This window comes from Syngnathus leptorhynchus, chromosome 14 (assembly GCF_054491065.1).
Source record: "Syngnathus leptorhynchus isolate UIUO chromosome 14, UIUO_Slep, whole genome shotgun sequence".
NCBI lineage: Eukaryota > Metazoa > Chordata > Actinopteri > Syngnathiformes > Syngnathidae > Syngnathus > Syngnathus leptorhynchus.
Window position 1 is genome coordinate 3,970,563 of NC_141208.1, and position 17,086 is coordinate 3,987,648.

The 17,086-nt window shown below is 45.2% G+C and overlaps 4 protein-coding genes and 1 long non-coding RNA gene across 8 annotated transcripts; 3 read left to right on the forward strand and 2 right to left on the reverse strand.

Moving 5' to 3' along the window:
* Positions 1–703: 703 nt before the first annotated feature.
* On the reverse strand, positions 704–9,328 carry LOC147046095 (uncharacterized). The gene is made up of 3 exons (XR_015068261.1): positions 9,021–9,328; positions 6,371–6,567; positions 704–1,191 (listed from the first exon to the last, which is right to left on the reverse strand). It is a non-coding gene; the product is annotated as an uncharacterized LOC147046095 (long non-coding RNA).
* On the forward strand, positions 5,132–8,709 carry gjc2 (gap junction protein gamma 2). The gene is made up of 2 exons (XM_085931037.1): positions 5,132–5,504; positions 6,719–8,709. The coding sequence occupies exon 2, from the start codon at positions 6,748–6,750 to the stop codon at positions 7,987–7,989; it is 1,242 nt and encodes a 413-aa protein (XP_085787163.1). The 5' UTR covers positions 5,132–5,504; positions 6,719–6,747; the 3' UTR covers positions 7,990–8,709.
* iba57 (iron-sulfur cluster assembly factor IBA57) lies at positions 8,806–10,707 on the forward strand. Of its 4 annotated transcripts, none has more exons than XM_085931040.1 (5): positions 8,806–8,870; positions 8,974–9,101; positions 9,171–9,326; positions 9,554–9,897; positions 10,040–10,707. In XM_085931040.1, exons 2-5 carry the CDS (start codon positions 8,986–8,988, stop codon positions 10,444–10,446), a joined length of 1,023 nt encoding a protein of 340 aa, XP_085787166.1. In that variant the 5' UTR covers positions 8,806–8,870; positions 8,974–8,985; the 3' UTR covers positions 10,447–10,707. The 4 variants fall into 4 exon arrangements, with proteins under 4 accessions (XP_085787166.1, XP_085787167.1, XP_085787164.1 ...); XM_085931041.1 differs by having other exon boundaries at positions 8,806–8,866; XM_085931038.1 differs by having other exon boundaries at positions 8,974–9,326; positions 10,040–10,703.
* jmjd4 (jumonji domain containing 4) lies at positions 10,077–13,183 on the reverse strand. The gene is made up of 6 exons (XM_085931031.1): positions 12,619–13,183; positions 12,382–12,547; positions 12,146–12,271; positions 11,749–12,016; positions 11,523–11,669; positions 10,077–11,388 (listed from the first exon to the last, which is right to left on the reverse strand). The coding sequence occupies exons 1-6, from the start codon at positions 12,869–12,871 to the stop codon at positions 11,053–11,055; spliced, it is 1,296 nt and encodes a 431-aa protein (XP_085787157.1). The 5' UTR covers positions 12,872–13,183; the 3' UTR covers positions 10,077–11,052.
* A 354-nt stretch (positions 13,184–13,537) lies between these two features.
* snap47 (synaptosome associated protein 47) lies at positions 13,538–16,264 on the forward strand. Its single transcript, XM_085930185.1, has 4 exons — positions 13,538–14,209; positions 14,289–14,785; positions 15,168–15,292; positions 15,476–16,264. The coding sequence occupies exons 1-4, from the start codon at positions 13,704–13,706 to the stop codon at positions 15,620–15,622; spliced, it is 1,275 nt and encodes a 424-aa protein (XP_085786311.1). The 5' UTR covers positions 13,538–13,703; the 3' UTR covers positions 15,623–16,264.
* The last annotated feature ends 822 nt before the right edge of the window (positions 16,265–17,086 follow it).

A 17,086-nucleotide genomic window follows, 5' to 3' on the forward strand; every position in this document is an offset into this window, starting at 1 on the left:
TCTACTGTAATCGGCGTACGCAACTGGACTTTGGCATCTACACTTTCATACATTGTACAATACATTTGCTCCAAGATGTTGGCCAATCTTTTTTGATATCCGCTGAATGAACCCAACAGTTACAGCGTCATCAAACTGGGTATGACATTCTTACGTCAGAAAATAAATCTTACTTTTGATGTCATCTAAAGCATTAAAATACAACATGCCACCTACTTAGTCTCCGTCGTCATTTCGTGTTTGTTGCAACTTTATGTCATTGAAGTTTGATGGCTCCATTTCATAGCTGAGCATCAGAAAGAAGTGACACATAAAGTCAAAGAAGAAGCGTGGCTTTTGTTTTGACAAAAAGAGGAGTCCGGCTAGATTTGTGTCAACAAAAGAAAAAAAAAATGTCCTCTGCACCCAGCTGAGGAAAAAATGCCTTTGGGAATAACCTTTGGAAAACTGCCAAAGAAGCATTCGCAACAAAGCAGCATTGCTTTAACATTAGCTGCAACAATATCTTGTGCTATTGTCTAAATTGAATGAATGGATTTTGGAAAGCGAGAGAGCCCGTCCAATCTGGTGGCTGCTTTTTTGCCTCCATCCTGCTGACAGATTTACAAAAAAAAAAACATGAATGGAGCTGTAGTGAAAATGATTCCTAAAGAAAGTGTCAGAGTGGCGGGCAAACAATGGAGGCCTTGACGGAGGGCTTCTCTGCTCTCCTGAGAGAGCTGCCTGTACTTGGTGGGGATCGCTTTTGATGAGAAATGAGCCATTGTCTCACTTGCTGTTGTTGCGACAATGCCTCTGGACACTCGCTCAGCATGCTCATCCATAAAACGTGCAAAAGATCGCCGCTCTATCCAAGTGGACAGGTAAGGAAGGCACTTTTGGAGTAGCTTGCTCGTGACGCGAATTCGGACGGTGTGTGTGTGTGATATTTGGAAAGATCAACGATTGCTAGGTAAAATCTGTGACCCAATTGTTGCGTCACATTTAGCTTTAGCGTAGGACTGCGAGGGCCCTTGATCAGCCTTTTGACACGACAAAGAATCTGCTGTGGTACTTGTTTGCATTCTTACAGTGTTATGTCCGTTTGTTTACATACTCGCTGGGGTCGTTGCACCTGGACTGTTTGTCATCCCACCACGGCGCAGCAGGCCACATGATAGGTCATGGTCCCATTTATCCAGTTAAAGATCCCTCGACGGGACAAAAAATAGTTAACCCTCCTGTTTATGTTTGTACTTTTGTACACCCAAAAATGTTCTCGGGTTATTTTTTCTGGGACACCAAAAACTTATACAGGTCAACCAGACCCGCTGCATGTTTAACCATTAAAAAAAATAATAATTTCAATAATGTCCTTTTTTAATTTTCTCCCTCAAGTCATGGCCAGGTCAATATATTTAACGCACCGTACAAAACCAAAATATTTTTGAAAAAATATTAATTTTCAAATGGGATCAAAACAAGGCCAAGAAATTTTATATAAAAAAAATTAACAGCAGTATAATGTTTGTTAGTTTGTTCATTTAAAATATCGGTTTGACAAATATTTTCAATTCAAATATTTTTCAATAAATTTGAGAGTCCTATCTTTAAAAACTCTCATAATACAGTACAAATATATTCTTTAGAACAGTCTTCTCACGTCAGGAAAAACAAACTTCTGTAAACTATGGAGGAGGAGCTTCCTATTGAAAAATAGTTCCCATCTCGTGGCCACAAGTTGCAATAACAAGAAAAACAAAAAAAAGAAGCAACTCCTTTTGAGTTCTTCATAACATTTTCAAAACCAGTCCTTAACCGCCCTTTGTGCACTCATCGTGTGACCTTGACCTCATGTCAATGATTAACCTCAGACACGCTTATCACGGCCTTCAAAAGATGAGTCATGCATCATCTGCTGACGAGAAACCGATATAATGTGCACATAGTAGGAGCTGTCGTTGCGTGAATAAAGTGCCAGCGAGCGAGTGTGGGAGATTCCCCGTGGCGCCCCCTGCGCTGTTGGTACTTCACTGAGTTGGACTGGGGCATCGAAAGAAGAAGCAGGAGGAAGAGGAGCAAGATGCAGTTAACATTTCTCTGCTACTGCAAATGACCCTGACGAGGTCTGCCGTTCCTCCGGGCGTGCCCTTGCTCGCACCCCATGACACGGCTGGTTAAGACAAGATAATGTCAAAGATGAAGACCGCCCCCCCCCCCCTTTACTATGCTCTGCAGGCAAAGCTTTGTTCTTGCCTTCCTTTAGATACGAAGTTGGATTTTAGTGCCCTGATGGGAAAACGGCGTTAGCCACAGAAAGATGAGAAAGATTAAAAATGGCAAAATATGAATTCAACTATGAAAAAGAATTCAAAGTGACGTGGAGAAATAAAAAATAAAAAGCACTGTGCAGTCTCGTACAAGTGGCTACTAAATTGCCAGATATGCCAGCAGGTTGTACGCCGACTGGGCACGGTGACTCCCGTTGTCTATTTGGGTGGGAGATGTTAGAACAGCGACACGCTCACGCGTGAAGCCAGCAGCCGGGGCTCATGTGCGCGAGACGCAGTGCAAGTTTTGCTGGCGCCCCCACCTCAAGGCTCTTTTCATCTCCGTCGCTTCAGTGGAGCCGGGCCTTAGTCAAACTGGCACGGGACTCGCTGGGCCCGCGGGTAGGATAGGCTCGGCTGAGAAAACGAAGAGCCGGATGAACAAATGAGATAGGACTGCCACCACTCTTAGGCACCCTATGGGATACACCCCCCCCCCCCCTCCCATCTCTCAACCGCACCCCTCCCACCCAAACATTTTAATGATAGTGCCACACAGCACAGGCAGCGCGGGAGCAGTTGCATGTTCTGGTGTCTTGTGTCACTCTTCTCCAAGAGGGGGGGGGAGATTTCCGAGTCATATGGGGGCAGCTCGATCCGTTACATAAACGTAGACCTCCACAGCCCCGCAGTCTGCTCGCATCAACTCTGCTCAGCGCAGCTTAAAAAAAAAAAAAAGACGTGATGACATTGGCGGCGGCCAAGGAGAGTTGTCGACATCTTCGTTGGGCTACGCTGCCAACGCTCACAGCTCACACTGACCTCTTAAAGGTGAAGCCCGCTTGAAAAACAACAATGCCGAGGCCTGTCTCCTAGTGGGGTCTTGTTAAAAAAATGATTCTTGCTTTGAAGTTATTCAAATCATTTGACAACTTTTTTTACAACCATATATGTGGAAGAAAATTGTAATTGCTCATTATTTTAACATTTTTACGCAATATGTTTGGGTGACAACACAAAAGCCCTCCATTATAACCTTATGAATATTCAAGAGTGCCGTTTGGGTGCAGCACGTTGCTAGCCAGACCTTGGATGGCGAGCAATGTCAAAGCATGTCTTACAGGAGAAAAGCTGCGGGCGCTTCAATCAATAGTTATCAACATGAAGCACGCTGTCCTAAAGCTAGACCAGCCCGAATTATCAAAGGACACCAGGGTGAGCGTCTTTGTTGTCATTGCTCCGAATCTGCTGCGAGTTGGGCTTGGAGCCACTTTGACTTTTGGAGTGTTTGGAGACAGAGAAACTGGTTCGATGATTGGCCGTTCTATTAGGTACATTTGTACTGTCTGGAGAGATTCAATATGTGATAATTATTTGACATTTTCTGTTTAAAAAAAAAAAAAAAAAATAGGTGAGGTTTGGTCGATATTGTCAGAGTGGTTTTCATTTAACTACTGATGATCATCAAACATACCATCATTCTCTCATTATTATTCCTGACATCAAATTGGCTTTCCAAATTCAAAAATGCCAAAGGCAAAAAATGTTCATTTTTCTGATCAGTGCAGGGGGTGAAACAAAAGGTTATGTGTCAAATAGCTCTATTTCAAGCGAGGATGTTGGTGTCAGTATCATGTTTCATTAAATCACTGCAACCTGCGAGTGTTAATTGTCCGTCACGGGCAGCCACTTCCACTCACTGTCGAGGAACGCTCACTCAAAGCGACGTTGACTTTGACTGCCTGGCAATGTTCACTTATCAGCCATCTGCGTCATTTGGACGAGGCGAAGATTTTGGGAAGAAGCAGCAGGGAGAAAAGTGTTGAAAGTTGAAGGGAGGGAGAAAGATTAGCCAACCACGTGCTTATTTGTCCCCGCGGGATTGCACATGTCAAAATCCCCACTGCTCACTCCAGCAGCGTGGCCCGTCTTCTTACCGGGGGGGGTGCTAGCTACGCCACATCTCCTTCGTCACACGGAGAGGGCAGCCTGCGAGGCGACGAGTCCCGCAGGGCCGCGTGGCTTTTCTTTGGACTGGAAACTACTCAGACAGCACTAAGATCCTCTCGTCTTGTTGCTTCTCCACTGACAAATCTGAGACAATCACGTTGATGTGATGTTACAATCTGCGGGTGGTGCAGATTCCTAAAATCTTTTTTTTTTCTTCTCTCCAGAGGTTATTTGCTGAAAACTCATTAGTCTGCCGTTTTTGGCATCAGGCTAAAGCAATAAAAGTATGATCCTGTTTTGATGGCACCTAGTGAAGTATTTTTCTGCCTCCCAATCAATTTATTTTTTAGCATTTTATGGCCGCTGTGACGATGACCAGATACAAGCTGGATACGAAACCGCCATCTGTCAATTTCTCTTTTGACGGATCCCTTCCCGAATATGACAGCAAGCTTGTCCATGCTCCAAGATGGAAGATGTAAATATTATCATTACGACGTGACTGAGCGGATCTACACTCAAGCCTCTCATGTCTCTAAAATCTGAGCCGTGTCTATATTTTTTTGTTTCAGGCACGGTGCTACGCTTCGGCCTGAAAACTCAGCCCAAAGTGACCTCGATTGTCCAAATCCTAATTTTCAATTTTCCGTTAAATAAACACAAATTCATTTTTACAATATTGCGATTTTTCCCCCCCCTCAAGCAAATATACCTTTACTCTTGTAATATTTTAACAATCTCGTTTTGTAAAAGCTTCATTTTAATTTCAATTAAAACCAACACGACTCTTATTGAGCCTCGTCAGATTGCATAGGTGTGTGTGTAGCTTAAGCTATAAGGAGAGAGATGGCAAGAGAGTGAAAGAGCGAAGGAGTGAGGTGTATATATACAGAGAGAGAGAGAAAGAGAGAGAGAGGAGAGAAAACGTGAGGAACCCTCATGGTCTGTGTTACAAATGTTGCACATGAGCTCCAAGTGTGTGGGAATGAACACGCTCCCTCACGTCGGTGTTCATATCAACTCTTGAATGAGGGTCTTCTGCCAGAGGAGGATTTTTTTTCCTATTGTTCTTCCTTTTTATTAGTAAGACTTCTGACATGCTCAGAAAGCCGGTGTAACAGAATCCAGACACCGGCAAGAATGTGAGGAAGGAAAATTGATCCAAAAAGAAAGTCGAACGTGTTTTTGGAGGGTTTTGAAGGGGTCTGGGACTTTTAGGATGGAGGTGGTGTTCTACGCCCTGGATTGGGCAGAAGACCTAAAGGGGGATCTTTAGGACGGGAAATGAATTTGCCACTTCTCCAGGTGGGTTTTTTGTTTTTAGCAGATCTCGTTGTAATGGAAAATGAGCAGCTCTATGTGCTGTGTCTGTGCTCTGATGGAGCAATTATGTTTGTATAAATTAATAAGAGTATTTACACATTGCTGTTACTCCGTCCTGATCATAAAATAGCAAAAGAATACGTAGTATAGCAGTTAGAGTTCAATAGGCATCTATGGAGGTCCAATAATACAAACAAAAAAAGGGGTTCATATGACAATATTTAGCTTGGCTGTTTTTTGCAATGGCGCAACCGCACTGCATCACACTGTCACCTAAAATTTGGTTTCGTCATTTCGAACATAAGAGACGGCAAATTTAAATGCCTTAATTTTTGACACATATCACTCAGTAGGTTCTACAGATTTAGAACATCCATATGAACAATGAATGTTATATTTTTTAAATCTGCTGTTTTTAATAATATATTTTTTAAATCTAACTTGTATTTTATTAGATGAAACTCTTTTTTAATTACTAGTTATTCACTTATGTACTTTATCATCTGCTAACAATATTACAGAGGTCTACTACTGTTCACGTTGACCTTGAAGAAAATGTTGAGGACCCCGACATTTTAAGCATAACAATTCCCGTAAAATACTAAAAGATTTCGAATATTTGTAACAGTATTTTTTTTTTAAATAACAACATAGTAACACATTGTGTTCATTTTAGAGTAATGTAGAAGACGAAAAGTCTGTTTAAATGACTCAAAGCTCTCCTTGCGCCGTTTTGGATGACATCAGCTGACCTCAAGCGCATCGTAGTCACTTTAACGTTGAAATTTGTATGGAAGTATTCATGGCGAGGCGGCCCCGCATGTCATGCCATCCTGAGGCACACTTACCCACCATTGATGCCATCTGTCTCCACGAGGCCAAAGGCTTCCCCAGTGTCGGCAGTGCTGGATCATAAGGGGGTGTGTGGGGGTGGGACTGTTGGGTCACGCCAGAGCCTCTCCTGTTCCCTCAGATGGCAGGGGAGATGGCACATCCCGCGCCGGGGAGCACGGGGCACCGTGAACTCATCGTCGCATCAAAAAGACTGTGAAGAGAAAGAAGGCCAAATATTTCTTTTTTTTCTGCACTGCTCAAAAAGTAGCACGCTACCAATGAAAATGACCACGTTACCAGACAAGCAAAAGATTTCAAGTTCCTACATTTCATGACTGCTTTTTTTTTTCTTCTCGCCACAGACTCTGGTTGAAAAGGTAGCAAGGGCAACATGAGTTGGAGCTTTCTCACGCGTCTGCTCGAAGAGATCCACAACCACTCCACGTTTGTGGGCAAAGTGTGGCTGACCGTGCTCATCATCTTCCGCATCGTGCTCACGGCCGTCGGGGGGGAGTCCATCTACTCGGACGAGCAGACCAAGTTCACCTGCAACACCAAGCAGCCGGGTTGTGACAACGTGTGCTACGATGCCTTTGCGCCGCTCTCCCATGTGCGCTTCTGGGTCTTCCAGATCATCATGATCTCCACACCCTCCATCATGTACATGGGCTACGCCATCCACAAGATCGCTCGCTCCTCCGAGCTGGAGCGGCGAAGGGGTCACAGGATCCGCAAAAAGCCGCCGGCTCACTCGAGATGGCGGGGAAGTCACCATCTGGAGGACGTCTTGGAGGGGGAAGATGACGACGCCGAGCCGATGATCTACGAAGACACGTTGGAGGGTCCCGAGTCCAAAATCGAGCTGGCGAAAGAGCAGCCAAAGCACGACGGTCGCCGAAGAATCCTTCAAGAGGGTCTGATGCGGATCTATGTTCTTCAGCTCTTGTCACGAGCCGTCTTTGAGATTGCTTTCCTTGCGGGACAGTACCTCCTGTATGGCTTTCAAGTTAGACCTTCCTTTGTGTGCAACCGGATCCCCTGTCCGCACCGAGTGGACTGCTTTGTCTCCAGGCCCACTGAGAAAACAATCTTCCTTCTCATCATGTATGTCGTAAGTTGCCTCTGCCTCATCTTGAACGTTTGCGAGATGCTTCACCTGGGAATCGGCACTTTTCGAGACACCCTGCGCCTAAAGAGGAACCGGGGTCGGCGGAGTTTCGGCTACCCCTTCTCCCGCAACATCCCCGCCTCCCCTCCCGGATACAACCTTGTGATGAAGACAGACAAGTCCAGCAGGATGCCCAACAGTCTCATCACCACCCACGAGCAGAACATGGCCAACGTGGCCCAGGAGCAGCAGTGCACCAGTCCAGACGAGAATATCCCCTCCGACCTGGCGAGCCTTCATCGCCACTTGCGGGTGGCCCAGGAACAGCTGGACATGGCCTTTCAGACATATCAAACGAAAAATCACCAGCAGACCTCCAGAACCAGCAGCCCCGTGTCCGGGGTGAACACGGCGGAGCAAAATCGTGTCAACACGGTTCAGGAGAAGCAAGGCGCCAGGCCCAAGTCAGCCACGGAGAAAGCAGCCACCATTGTAAAAAATGGAAAAACTTCTGTCTGGATCTAAAATATTTTCTATTTCAACAGTTCTGTATTAAGGACTGGACTTGAAGACCTGCGCTACTTTGGACAACAATCAGATCATTTTAAGGATTACAAAACATAGCGGAGAAAACTGTCTAGAATTCTCTTTGTTATCTTTCAGTGTCATTTTGTGGTATAACATGCAACTAGTTGGTTGTCTCTAACTTAACTAAACAGAAACCAAGAGTGTTACGAGCAATTCATTGACTGCTGCCAAGCTGGATTTATTAGCCGAATTCTTGGGAGGGATGACTGCTGATTGTTTTCGGGAAGAAGGGTATATAATATGAATGGGTTTAACTTTGATACTATGGATAGTATGAATGAGTGTTGCTGGAACCAGATTACATGTGACATATTTTGAGAAAGAATCATCATGTTCCTGAATGCTCTCCTGCTAACAGAACCATTCGTTTTCAGTCACTGCATGACCCCCCTCCCAAAAAAAATCACATTTTAAAAGCAAGAGAAATTGTGAATTTATACCGTCTTTTTGCTATCTAAAGAAGATGCATGCTTTACATAGGTTACAATAGAGAACCCACCTTTATCAAAGAAACTACAGATCCTTATGTTGTGCTTTTAAAATGGATTTTCACGTTTAATCCTGCCTTCACGTTTATCATTCATCAAAGTGCCTCAAACTTTTCAAGACTGTTCTTGTATTTTCCTCTGGAAAAGAAAATAAAGTTATTGGTTAACTCTGTGTTTCCCGCAGTAATTTATGAGCCAGAAGGATTGGACATTTAATTTAAGGAGCTAATAAAAACAAGTGTGAGTTGACTTGAGTCATCCCGACGAAGCGCTTATTGACATTCAGCTCTCCCACGTGCTCAACTGTCATCACGAAGCAAAGGATTGTGGGTAAACAAAAATGGCGACCTCTGTAATGTCCTATAATGCGTAACTGCCCAGTGCCCACAACTCTTATTTAACTAAGCCGACTTTCGTTTTTTCCCTCACGCAGTACACTGTCACCATGAAGCTATCTTGTATCGTGAGGCGGGCGCTCACCTTCAGCCATCGCTTCAGTATCGTCGTGAGCAAAAACGCCGGTTTCGGCGTTTCGCCTCGAGCGGGTCTCCGGGTGATGAGGTACAGCCAGGCGGCGCTTGACGAGCCGGCCGCGCCGGTAAAGCTAGCGTGCTACCGCTTGGGCCACAGGGCGCTGGTCCGGGTCCAAGGAGCGGAAGTTAGCGCCTTTCTTCAGGGGCTGGTTACCAACGACATGTACCGGTTGGAGGAGGCCGCCGTCGGGGCCATGTATACTCATATGCTCAACGTACAAGGGAGAACGCTCTATGACATCGTGATGTATAGGTGAGTGGTCGTCGTGAGTGGCGGGAATGTTGGTGCGTTGGCGAAAACTCGGTAATGTTTGAAGGTTATGTCCCTCCATCCATACATAATTCCTATTTTCCCGATAGTAATGAACACAGCATTTAATAGTGTGGGTGGTCCTGCATTTTCTGCATGTTCTGTCGATATTAAGATAAAATGGACGGACTTGGGAATGATTTTTCTCTTGTATTTTATTCCATGCATAGGGAAGGGACAACGGGAAGTGGAGTCCTCCTGGAGTGCGACAGCACCATGACGGATTCTCTTCTGAGACACCTCAAAGTCTACAAGATCCGCAGGAAGATCGACATTAATTCGTGTCCAGACCTTTTCGCGTGGGCCGTGCTGCCCTTCCAACAAAGTCGGAGCCAACGTTTCAGAAAGCCCGAGCTCTCCTCGCCAGAAAAGGCCATTGCGTGGGAGACGGACCCTCGGACACAGGACATGGGCTGGAGATTGGTTCTGGAAAGTCAAGTGGACCCTTTAGATGTGATCCCGTCATGTCAGAAAGGAGACACGGAGGAGTACAACAGGCATCGCTATTCCATAGGTAAGCGCTAAATATTTAAAAAATATTATTATTGGTAGCAATACATATGTTATGAATAATTATGAGTAGTCCTTTTCTTCTCGTGATGAATGTGAACTTACAAAGCATGTCTTCTTTGTTGTCTGTTGTCATTGTTGTCCAGGACTTCCAGAGGGAGTGAAAGACCTTCCTCCAGGGGTGGCGCTACCACTGGAATCTAACTTAGTCTACATGCAAGGCATCAGTTTCAGCAAGGGCTGCTACATCGGCCAGGAGCTGACAGCCAGGACTCATCACACCGGCGTGATCCGCAAGCGTCTCATGCCAGTACGCTCGTCGGCGCCCATCCAAGGCCTGGAGGAGGACGCCGCGTTACAAACGCAGTCAGGCAAGCCGGCCGGGAAGCACCGCGCGGGACTGGGACATCGGGGCCTAAGCCTGATCCGCCTGGCTCACGCTAAGGAGGTGTTGACGGTCAAATGCGCCGACGGCACCCAAGTTACGCTCGAGGCCTCTGTGCCCGACTGGTGGCCTGAAAACGAGAAAAGCGACTCGCAAGCTTCCATGTGACTTGCATGAACGCTGCTGACACATTTCAAATGGAAGCCTCAAGTGCTGTTTTAAGGTCACAACTTGACTATTTATTTTCAAAGGGCGAATGATGAGATTGACACGTGCAATTCACAGCGACAAACCAATCATGTCATGAAACGTCAAGAGTTTTAATTAATTAATTGTATGAAATAAATATTTTAGAAGTATCAAGGTGCCTTCAAATGTTATGTTTTCGTTTGCATTCAAGCTATATCCAATATGCCTAACAGTATGCATAAATAAAATTGCAAAACAATGCAAGGCCATTGAGGTTTCAGAAGCAATGAAATATGATTCTATGTTTTGCTGACATTTAAACAATCAAGAATGCCTTCTGCTAGCTAACACCTATATCTGAATTTTGCCTATTAACACTCACACTGGACCAAGCAACAGCTGGGTCACCATGAAGAACTACCATATAAAAAGCCAAAAGGTAAGTAGAAGTGAAGTGCTGCCTTAACAGTTGAAAATAAAATCTATGCTTTTACTCTTTTAACGGATACGAGCTTGGTTTAGACACCGGGGCTTAAAAAGTAGTCACATTCTTGCACCTGAAATATCTGCATACCACTTAACCTCTCAGTCTTGATAAAGAAGATGCTGCCCCCTGGTGGACTGTATGGTGTCCCGAATTTGCTGCAGCAGCATTTCCGGCTGCACGGCGGACGCCGAGTGGTCGAGAAGCTTGAAATCCTCGTTACACAGCAGGAGCTCCAGGATGTGGGCCACACGTTGCAAGTCGAAGGCCGCGTGGTAAGGCCCGAGGGTGACGAGCGCCTCCGAAAGGTGGCGCGGGTAGTCGGCGCCGTCTCCGGACGGGCGGGCGTTCAGGAAAGTCATGCGGTTGTCCGCCACGATTTTGAGGAACGACGCAAACTCCGCATAGTCGATGCCAGAGCAGGCCTTCATAATGACCTGAAGTGAAACATAAAACAATTCTATTTGGGATCTTGAGTCTCTGGACCTTCTCACCACCTCACATAATTTCCTGCATGTAACGTCTTTTGAAAATGGAGCAGTCGTACTGTTTCGGATATGGCGCTTTGTACCTGACAGTGCTGATGCCATGAATCCATGGTGTTCCTCCACTCGCCGATCTCTTTCTGCACCGAAGACAGCTCGTTCTGCAAGAACTGCCACATGATATCCACGTTGCATCCGTTCAGCCAGTTGTGATTGATGGAAATGGTGTCCTCCTGCAAGAACACAATCATTTGGATAAAAACAAAAAGTACATGTGACGTCGTCTATTAGAATCCCTTCATCTGATCATACCAGATTATAAACCTGATGATGCCATCCGCTGGGTACAAAAATAATTTCACCAGCCTCCTGGATGATCTCAAGCGGTTGGCAAGCCTCCAGGGAGTGAGGGAAAAGGCTCCCGTCGCGAAGTTCTCCCAATGTCACGTCATAGGGGAGGTTGCCGTGCGTGTCTCTCAGGAACTCCTCCTGTCCGGGAGGATACAGCAGCCACTTCTTCCTCCCGCAGATGTTGGCCGACCAACTGTATGAGCGGAACACGTCGGCATGGAACGGCGTCCTGTGGGCAACAACCACAAGAATATTTAGCTGATCTAGCACTTAAGAGGCAAAAAATAATAAGGAATAAATATTTCTCAGAAAAAAATGTCACGCCAACTCTCCGAATGACAAATTCCTGATCATTCACCAGGATCCTTTGGGCCCCATGTAGACAAAGCGGTAGTCATCCACTTCAAGTGTGTCCCAGTATTCATTCAGCCAATCCGATGTAAAGAAGATGGGAGTGGTGTAAACATGATGATCTGGAAAGTCCCTATAACAATATTATGCATTCATTCATTCAAAAAAAAAGACTTTTAAAAACGACTTTAGAATATGGATTGCTATATGCTTGTACTGTATTACATTTGCATTGCATTGTACCTGGACATGTGCCAGTCTTTAAGATAGAGACATCCTTTAGGGGACGAATGTCCATTCTGGATGTGCTCCTTCCAGTACTGGATGAATTCTTTAAAAGGCATCACTTGTTTGGGATTTGCATTGTATTCTTTTGCATTGCAGTTGGCCACAGGAACAGGAGTTTCACCTGAGAGGAAAAACAAAGGTTTAAAACGATGTAGTAATATCTTAGTATTATTATTCATCATTATTATTTACCAAATTCCTGCAGCAGCTTCTGGAAATGAGGCTTGCCCTCCTTTGTTACCCATTCTTTCCTACACTTCCAATCCTCGGTAAATCGCTTGGAGAAGACGCACGGGTGATTGGGAAGAAGGTACCTTTTGAAGAATTTGGAGTAGGACAAATCATTGTCGATGTAGTCGACAAAATGCGACGAGCAGAACTGGTCGTAAGACTGCCGAGGGATTTTGACCAGACTGCAGCAGTTGCGGTAAGCATCCCTGTCCATGGTGATGAGAACATTGGGTGGGATCGAGATTATTTTTTTTCCCCCAACAAATTAAGAATAAACGTTTAGTTTAAACATATAAGTGAAATAATCCAAGAATTGTTCCGTGAAGGTGACATCATACACTCCCCGGCAATGAACGAATACATCCATATCGTTGCACTTAATTTACTATGCTGTAACTGATATTCTTGCAGCAGCTGTAGTACTCATTCTAAAATTTCATTTCAGAAATAATAATGATGATGAAAACATTGTCTTTGCTAGCCGAAATGTTTGTCCCAAAGCATTGCCGCATCATCTCAGTGGATTTTCAAGTCGGACAGTAAACAGCGCAACACCATTTATAATGACGTCACTTCTGTTGTGATAAACACGCTAAACAACATTAAATATTTACTTACACTATAGCAGGAATATTATCAAATTGACCTTGAAAAATATTTTAACTTATTAAGATTTAATTGACAGGAAGGCAAATGTGTCAAATATAATGTTGTCAAAAAGCATTGTCGCAGACAATCGAACAGCATGAAGTTTATGACCACTTCTGACTTAACTTAGCGCAATATTATTAAAAAAATATGAACATTTTGTTCTCAATGTTGAATCGCTTAACAATAATTTGATGTCGAACACAATACTCAGCTACACTCGAATATTTACGTCACTTCCTTGATAAACATACGCACCGAGATAAAGCTAAACGTTTCGTAATTTTGTGTTGTTATTTTGAATATGTTAAGGTTTTAGAACGCTTGAGCTCATTTAAGGAAAGAGCGTCGTACGCATGTGAGCGGCAGGACCGAAAGCTCGCTCATCAACTTCCATAATGAGTCGAGAAGCTCCTATCCACAACTGGCCCGGCTCCTACTACCTCACCTCGGTCAAGAGGTGGGAGAACGGCACGTTGTCCCTGAGCCGTAGCGCGGTGCGTTTCGTCTCGAACCAAACCAAGGAGACCCTCGCCAGTTTCCGCCTCTCCCGCATCATGGAGATAAAAATGGAATCATCTAGTTTCATCTTCAGCACTCTGACGGTGCTAGAGGAGGGCAATGTCAAGCACTGGTTCGGTTCCCTCAAACCCAACCGGGTGGTGGTGTACAACGTGATGGAGCACTTCTGGAGAGAGCGTCTGTTGTCCCCCTCCGGCCTGGAGACCAGAGGTGGGGTCACTGGGAATGAGCCCTCCAAGGGCCAGGAGCTTATCAACCTCGTGGCTGGGGCCCAGAGACGTTTGGAGGACACCGGAAAGGTTCTCAGCTACCAGGGGGAGCAGTTTGATAGCATGATGCAAGGCCTGGAGAAGATGGACTCGGACCTGGGAGTAGCTGATAAGTAGGACATTTTTTCATTTACCAGTGCAAAAATGTAACCATCTTAACATTGTACAATATCTCCTTTTTTTTTCCTGCAGACTTTTGTCAGAACTGGAATCTCCTTCCTGGTGGCCTTTCAGTAAACTCCCATGGAAGATTCAGCAGGAAGCAAAGGCGGAGGACGCGGCCCGTGCCGCCGACGCAGCCAAAGCGTCCACGCGTAGCAAAGTGATCACCAGCATCCCAGCCGTGGTATCCAAAGACGGCAACTGCGACTTGAAGCCCGGCTGCTTGGTGATTCTACCGTCCTCCCTGGAGGTCCGCGACGCCACCTGCTGTTTGCTGCACCGTTTCGACCGCAGCGAGGTGGATGAGATCCGCGTCCACAGCCCTTACGAGATCACGGTGGGGCAGCGCTTCATCGGCAGGCCCGACATCCGCTGCCGGCTGCTGTCGGCCAAGATGCCGGAGGCGCTGGCTGTGCTGGAGATCCAATACAAGAAGAAGGTGGAGTTTTCTGCAGAGTACGCTACTTTTCGGGCCACACCCGCTTCATCGCCGTGTGATGCGGCAGACACGGCCATTTTGCATGACGGTGAGGAACGAACTCGAATCGAAGTGAAATGGAACAATTACAATATATCCCAGTTGCTTTGATTGGTCAAAATACAGGTTCATGAATCATCTTGAAGCTTCATTTGCTCATCATTACAGTTCATTGTTTATTCCATTTGAATAATCTCATCCAATACTCTTATTTTTTTTTTCTTTAAACAGGCTTTTATACTTGGACCGCTTCTCTGTTTTAGAAATGAAGAGCACAAACTTTGGCCAACCCTGCAGTTGATTCCACCGTTTGACCACTAAGTGGCAGTGTAGCTCTGTCATTAAACACCAGCACGCATCTGGAGAGCCCTTCTGCTTGGCACTAAAATGCAAGCACTCTTTTTAATAGCTCTCCATCTGCCACACCCCAGGTTTTCCACACGGGGGCCAGGAGATTGAGGTCCCCATGGAGATCCCGGCGGGTGAACTGTCCCAGCTGCAGGTGCACGTCCTCCAGCCTGCCGTGAGCCAGACCGAAGCCCAGGAGCTCAAGCAGGTGATTGAAAAAAAAAATAATAAAATCACCATATTGTTGAATTGTTACCTTTGTGGTGGCGTCAGTTATAACCAGGGTTATTCTTTTTAGTATGGTTCGATTTTATTTTCAATGTTAGTTTGCTTTTCAGAAGGGATTTGTTGAAAAGACAGATTTGGAGGAAAAGTGCATATATGTGTACAGATGCTGCTCCAGCTGAAGAGCCTGGCCCTGGAGGCAGACACGGAGCTGGAACGTCAGAACGAAGCACTCAACGCCCTGAGCAACTCTACCGATAAAGCCTCCATGACCATCGGGGAGCACACCTGCCGCATGAGGAAGCTGCTGTAGACGCTGAGTCAGAGACGGACGGACGGACGGACCAAGCGTCAACGCTCACGTGGTGCGGTAGGGAATTTCCAAAGACTTGATATATTGATAAGAAACTGTTTGCACTTTGAAAGACATTTGTTACCTAATAGAAATGGAACTCATTTTATGTCGGGCAATGTGTCCACAATTACTCCTAATTTGTTGTTACTTCCATCTTGTTTCGTCAAGAGTTGATTTTATTCGCTTTCATCGACATCTGTAATCGTTCCGTTCGAACGAGAATAGTTCTATACACTATCATTTATTGCGTCAAATAGATATAAAAATTGGGCACACAAACTCATAATATACATCCGTGTTGCACAAAGCACACGTTCGACGATAATAATGTGAGATGTGCACCAAGTGTTGCATGTGTAGAAGACAAAGAAGTTTTCACGAGCTGACCAATGTGTAAAGGACTCATATATGCATAGTCATATTGTAATTGTTGTCTGATACGTTTACATGAACGACATTTTCTCAAATCCGATCAGAGTTCGGATTCAAAATGATGATCGGATGCACAGTTTTCATGGACACTAAAAATGTAAACGTAGCCACCGTGAATGTGTTTTATTTGTTCCATGCGCAAAGTGTTGAATAAATGCACAAACAACACGAACTGGCATTGTGTGTGTAAGTGATGGTTTTGGCACGCATTCAAGTCTGCTGGATGTATACAATCGATAAAGATAAATTCATTTCAAAGGTTTCAATGTAGTTTCAACTTTTCCTAACACTAAAGTCGATCCAGGAATTTCTGGCAAGTGCTGGCCATGTCTTATATGTGCCAACAATCTGCCAAACCTGGTATTTCAAAACGTGTAATCGAATATTTCTAAAATGTGTTTTTTAGTTTCAGTTATTGTTTTTGGTTTTTTTCTTAAACACTCATATTTATTTGAATACATTACCAAAAATGTATTTTTCCATTTTAGCTTGAATTATTTCATTAGTTTTTGTCAGTCAGTCATTGTAACAACAGCTCGGCAGTGAAGGAGCCTTCTTTTGTTCCATTCCCGAAAGTCGACAACCTTCATCGCCGATTCCCATGTGACAAATATGAAAATGCTGGCAAACTGTAAAACGGATGCAATTACTGTTCCAGCAGCCCCAGTTTAAGATCCTCAAAAGCTTGCCTGGTCTGCTCCCAGTCACTCACTCAGCGTGGATGCTCAGTTTTGACACGGTGAAGTGGCGCGGGGGCAAAGGCGCACACCGCATTCTCATGTGAACTCCACAGTCCACACACACATCCACACATTCACACACGCCGGTGTGGTTTCCGTGCAACCTTGCAGCACGAGGAAGCAGCGGCGGCGGTGGAGGCCTCGTCCTCACCGCAGACACACGAGAGCGGGCTTTCCCTTAGCGGATGGTATGGATACTCAGGAGGATTGGGTCGGCCTTGACGCCTTGTTTGCGGGTCTGTGTGACTCC

Coding starts and splice junctions, on each gene's coding strand:
- gjc2 (XM_085931037.1), top strand. CDS start 6,748: ATGAGTTGGAGCTTTCTCACGCGTCTGCTCGAAGAGATCCACAACCAC.
- iba57 (XM_085931038.1), top strand. CDS start 8,986: ATGAAGCTATCTTGTATCGTGAGGCGGGCGCTCACCTTCAGCCATCGC. Junction 9,327..9,553: donor TATGACATCGTGATGTATAG/GTGAGTGGTCGT, acceptor TTCCATGCATAG/GGAAGGGACAACGGGAAGTG. Junction 9,898..10,039: donor CAGGCATCGCTATTCCATAG/GTAAGCGCTAAA, acceptor ATTGTTGTCCAG/GACTTCCAGAGGGAGTGAAA.
- jmjd4 (XM_085931031.1), bottom strand. CDS start 12,871: ATGGACAGGGATGCTTACCGCAACTGCTGCAGTCTGGTCAAAATCCCT. Junction 12,272..12,381: donor AAAGACTGGCACATGTCCAG/GTACAATGCAAT, acceptor ATATTGTTATAG/GGACTTTCCAGATCATCATG. Junction 12,017..12,145: donor ATGGGGCCCAAAGGATCCTG/GTGAATGATCAG, acceptor TGTTGCCCACAG/GACGCCGTTCCATGCCGACG.
- snap47 (XM_085930185.1), top strand. CDS start 13,704: ATGAGTCGAGAAGCTCCTATCCACAACTGGCCCGGCTCCTACTACCTC. Junction 14,210..14,288: donor GACCTGGGAGTAGCTGATAA/GTAGGACATTTT, acceptor TTTTTCCTGCAG/ACTTTTGTCAGAACTGGAAT. Junction 14,786..15,167: donor CACGGCCATTTTGCATGACG/GTGAGGAACGAA, acceptor GCCACACCCCAG/GTTTTCCACACGGGGGCCAG.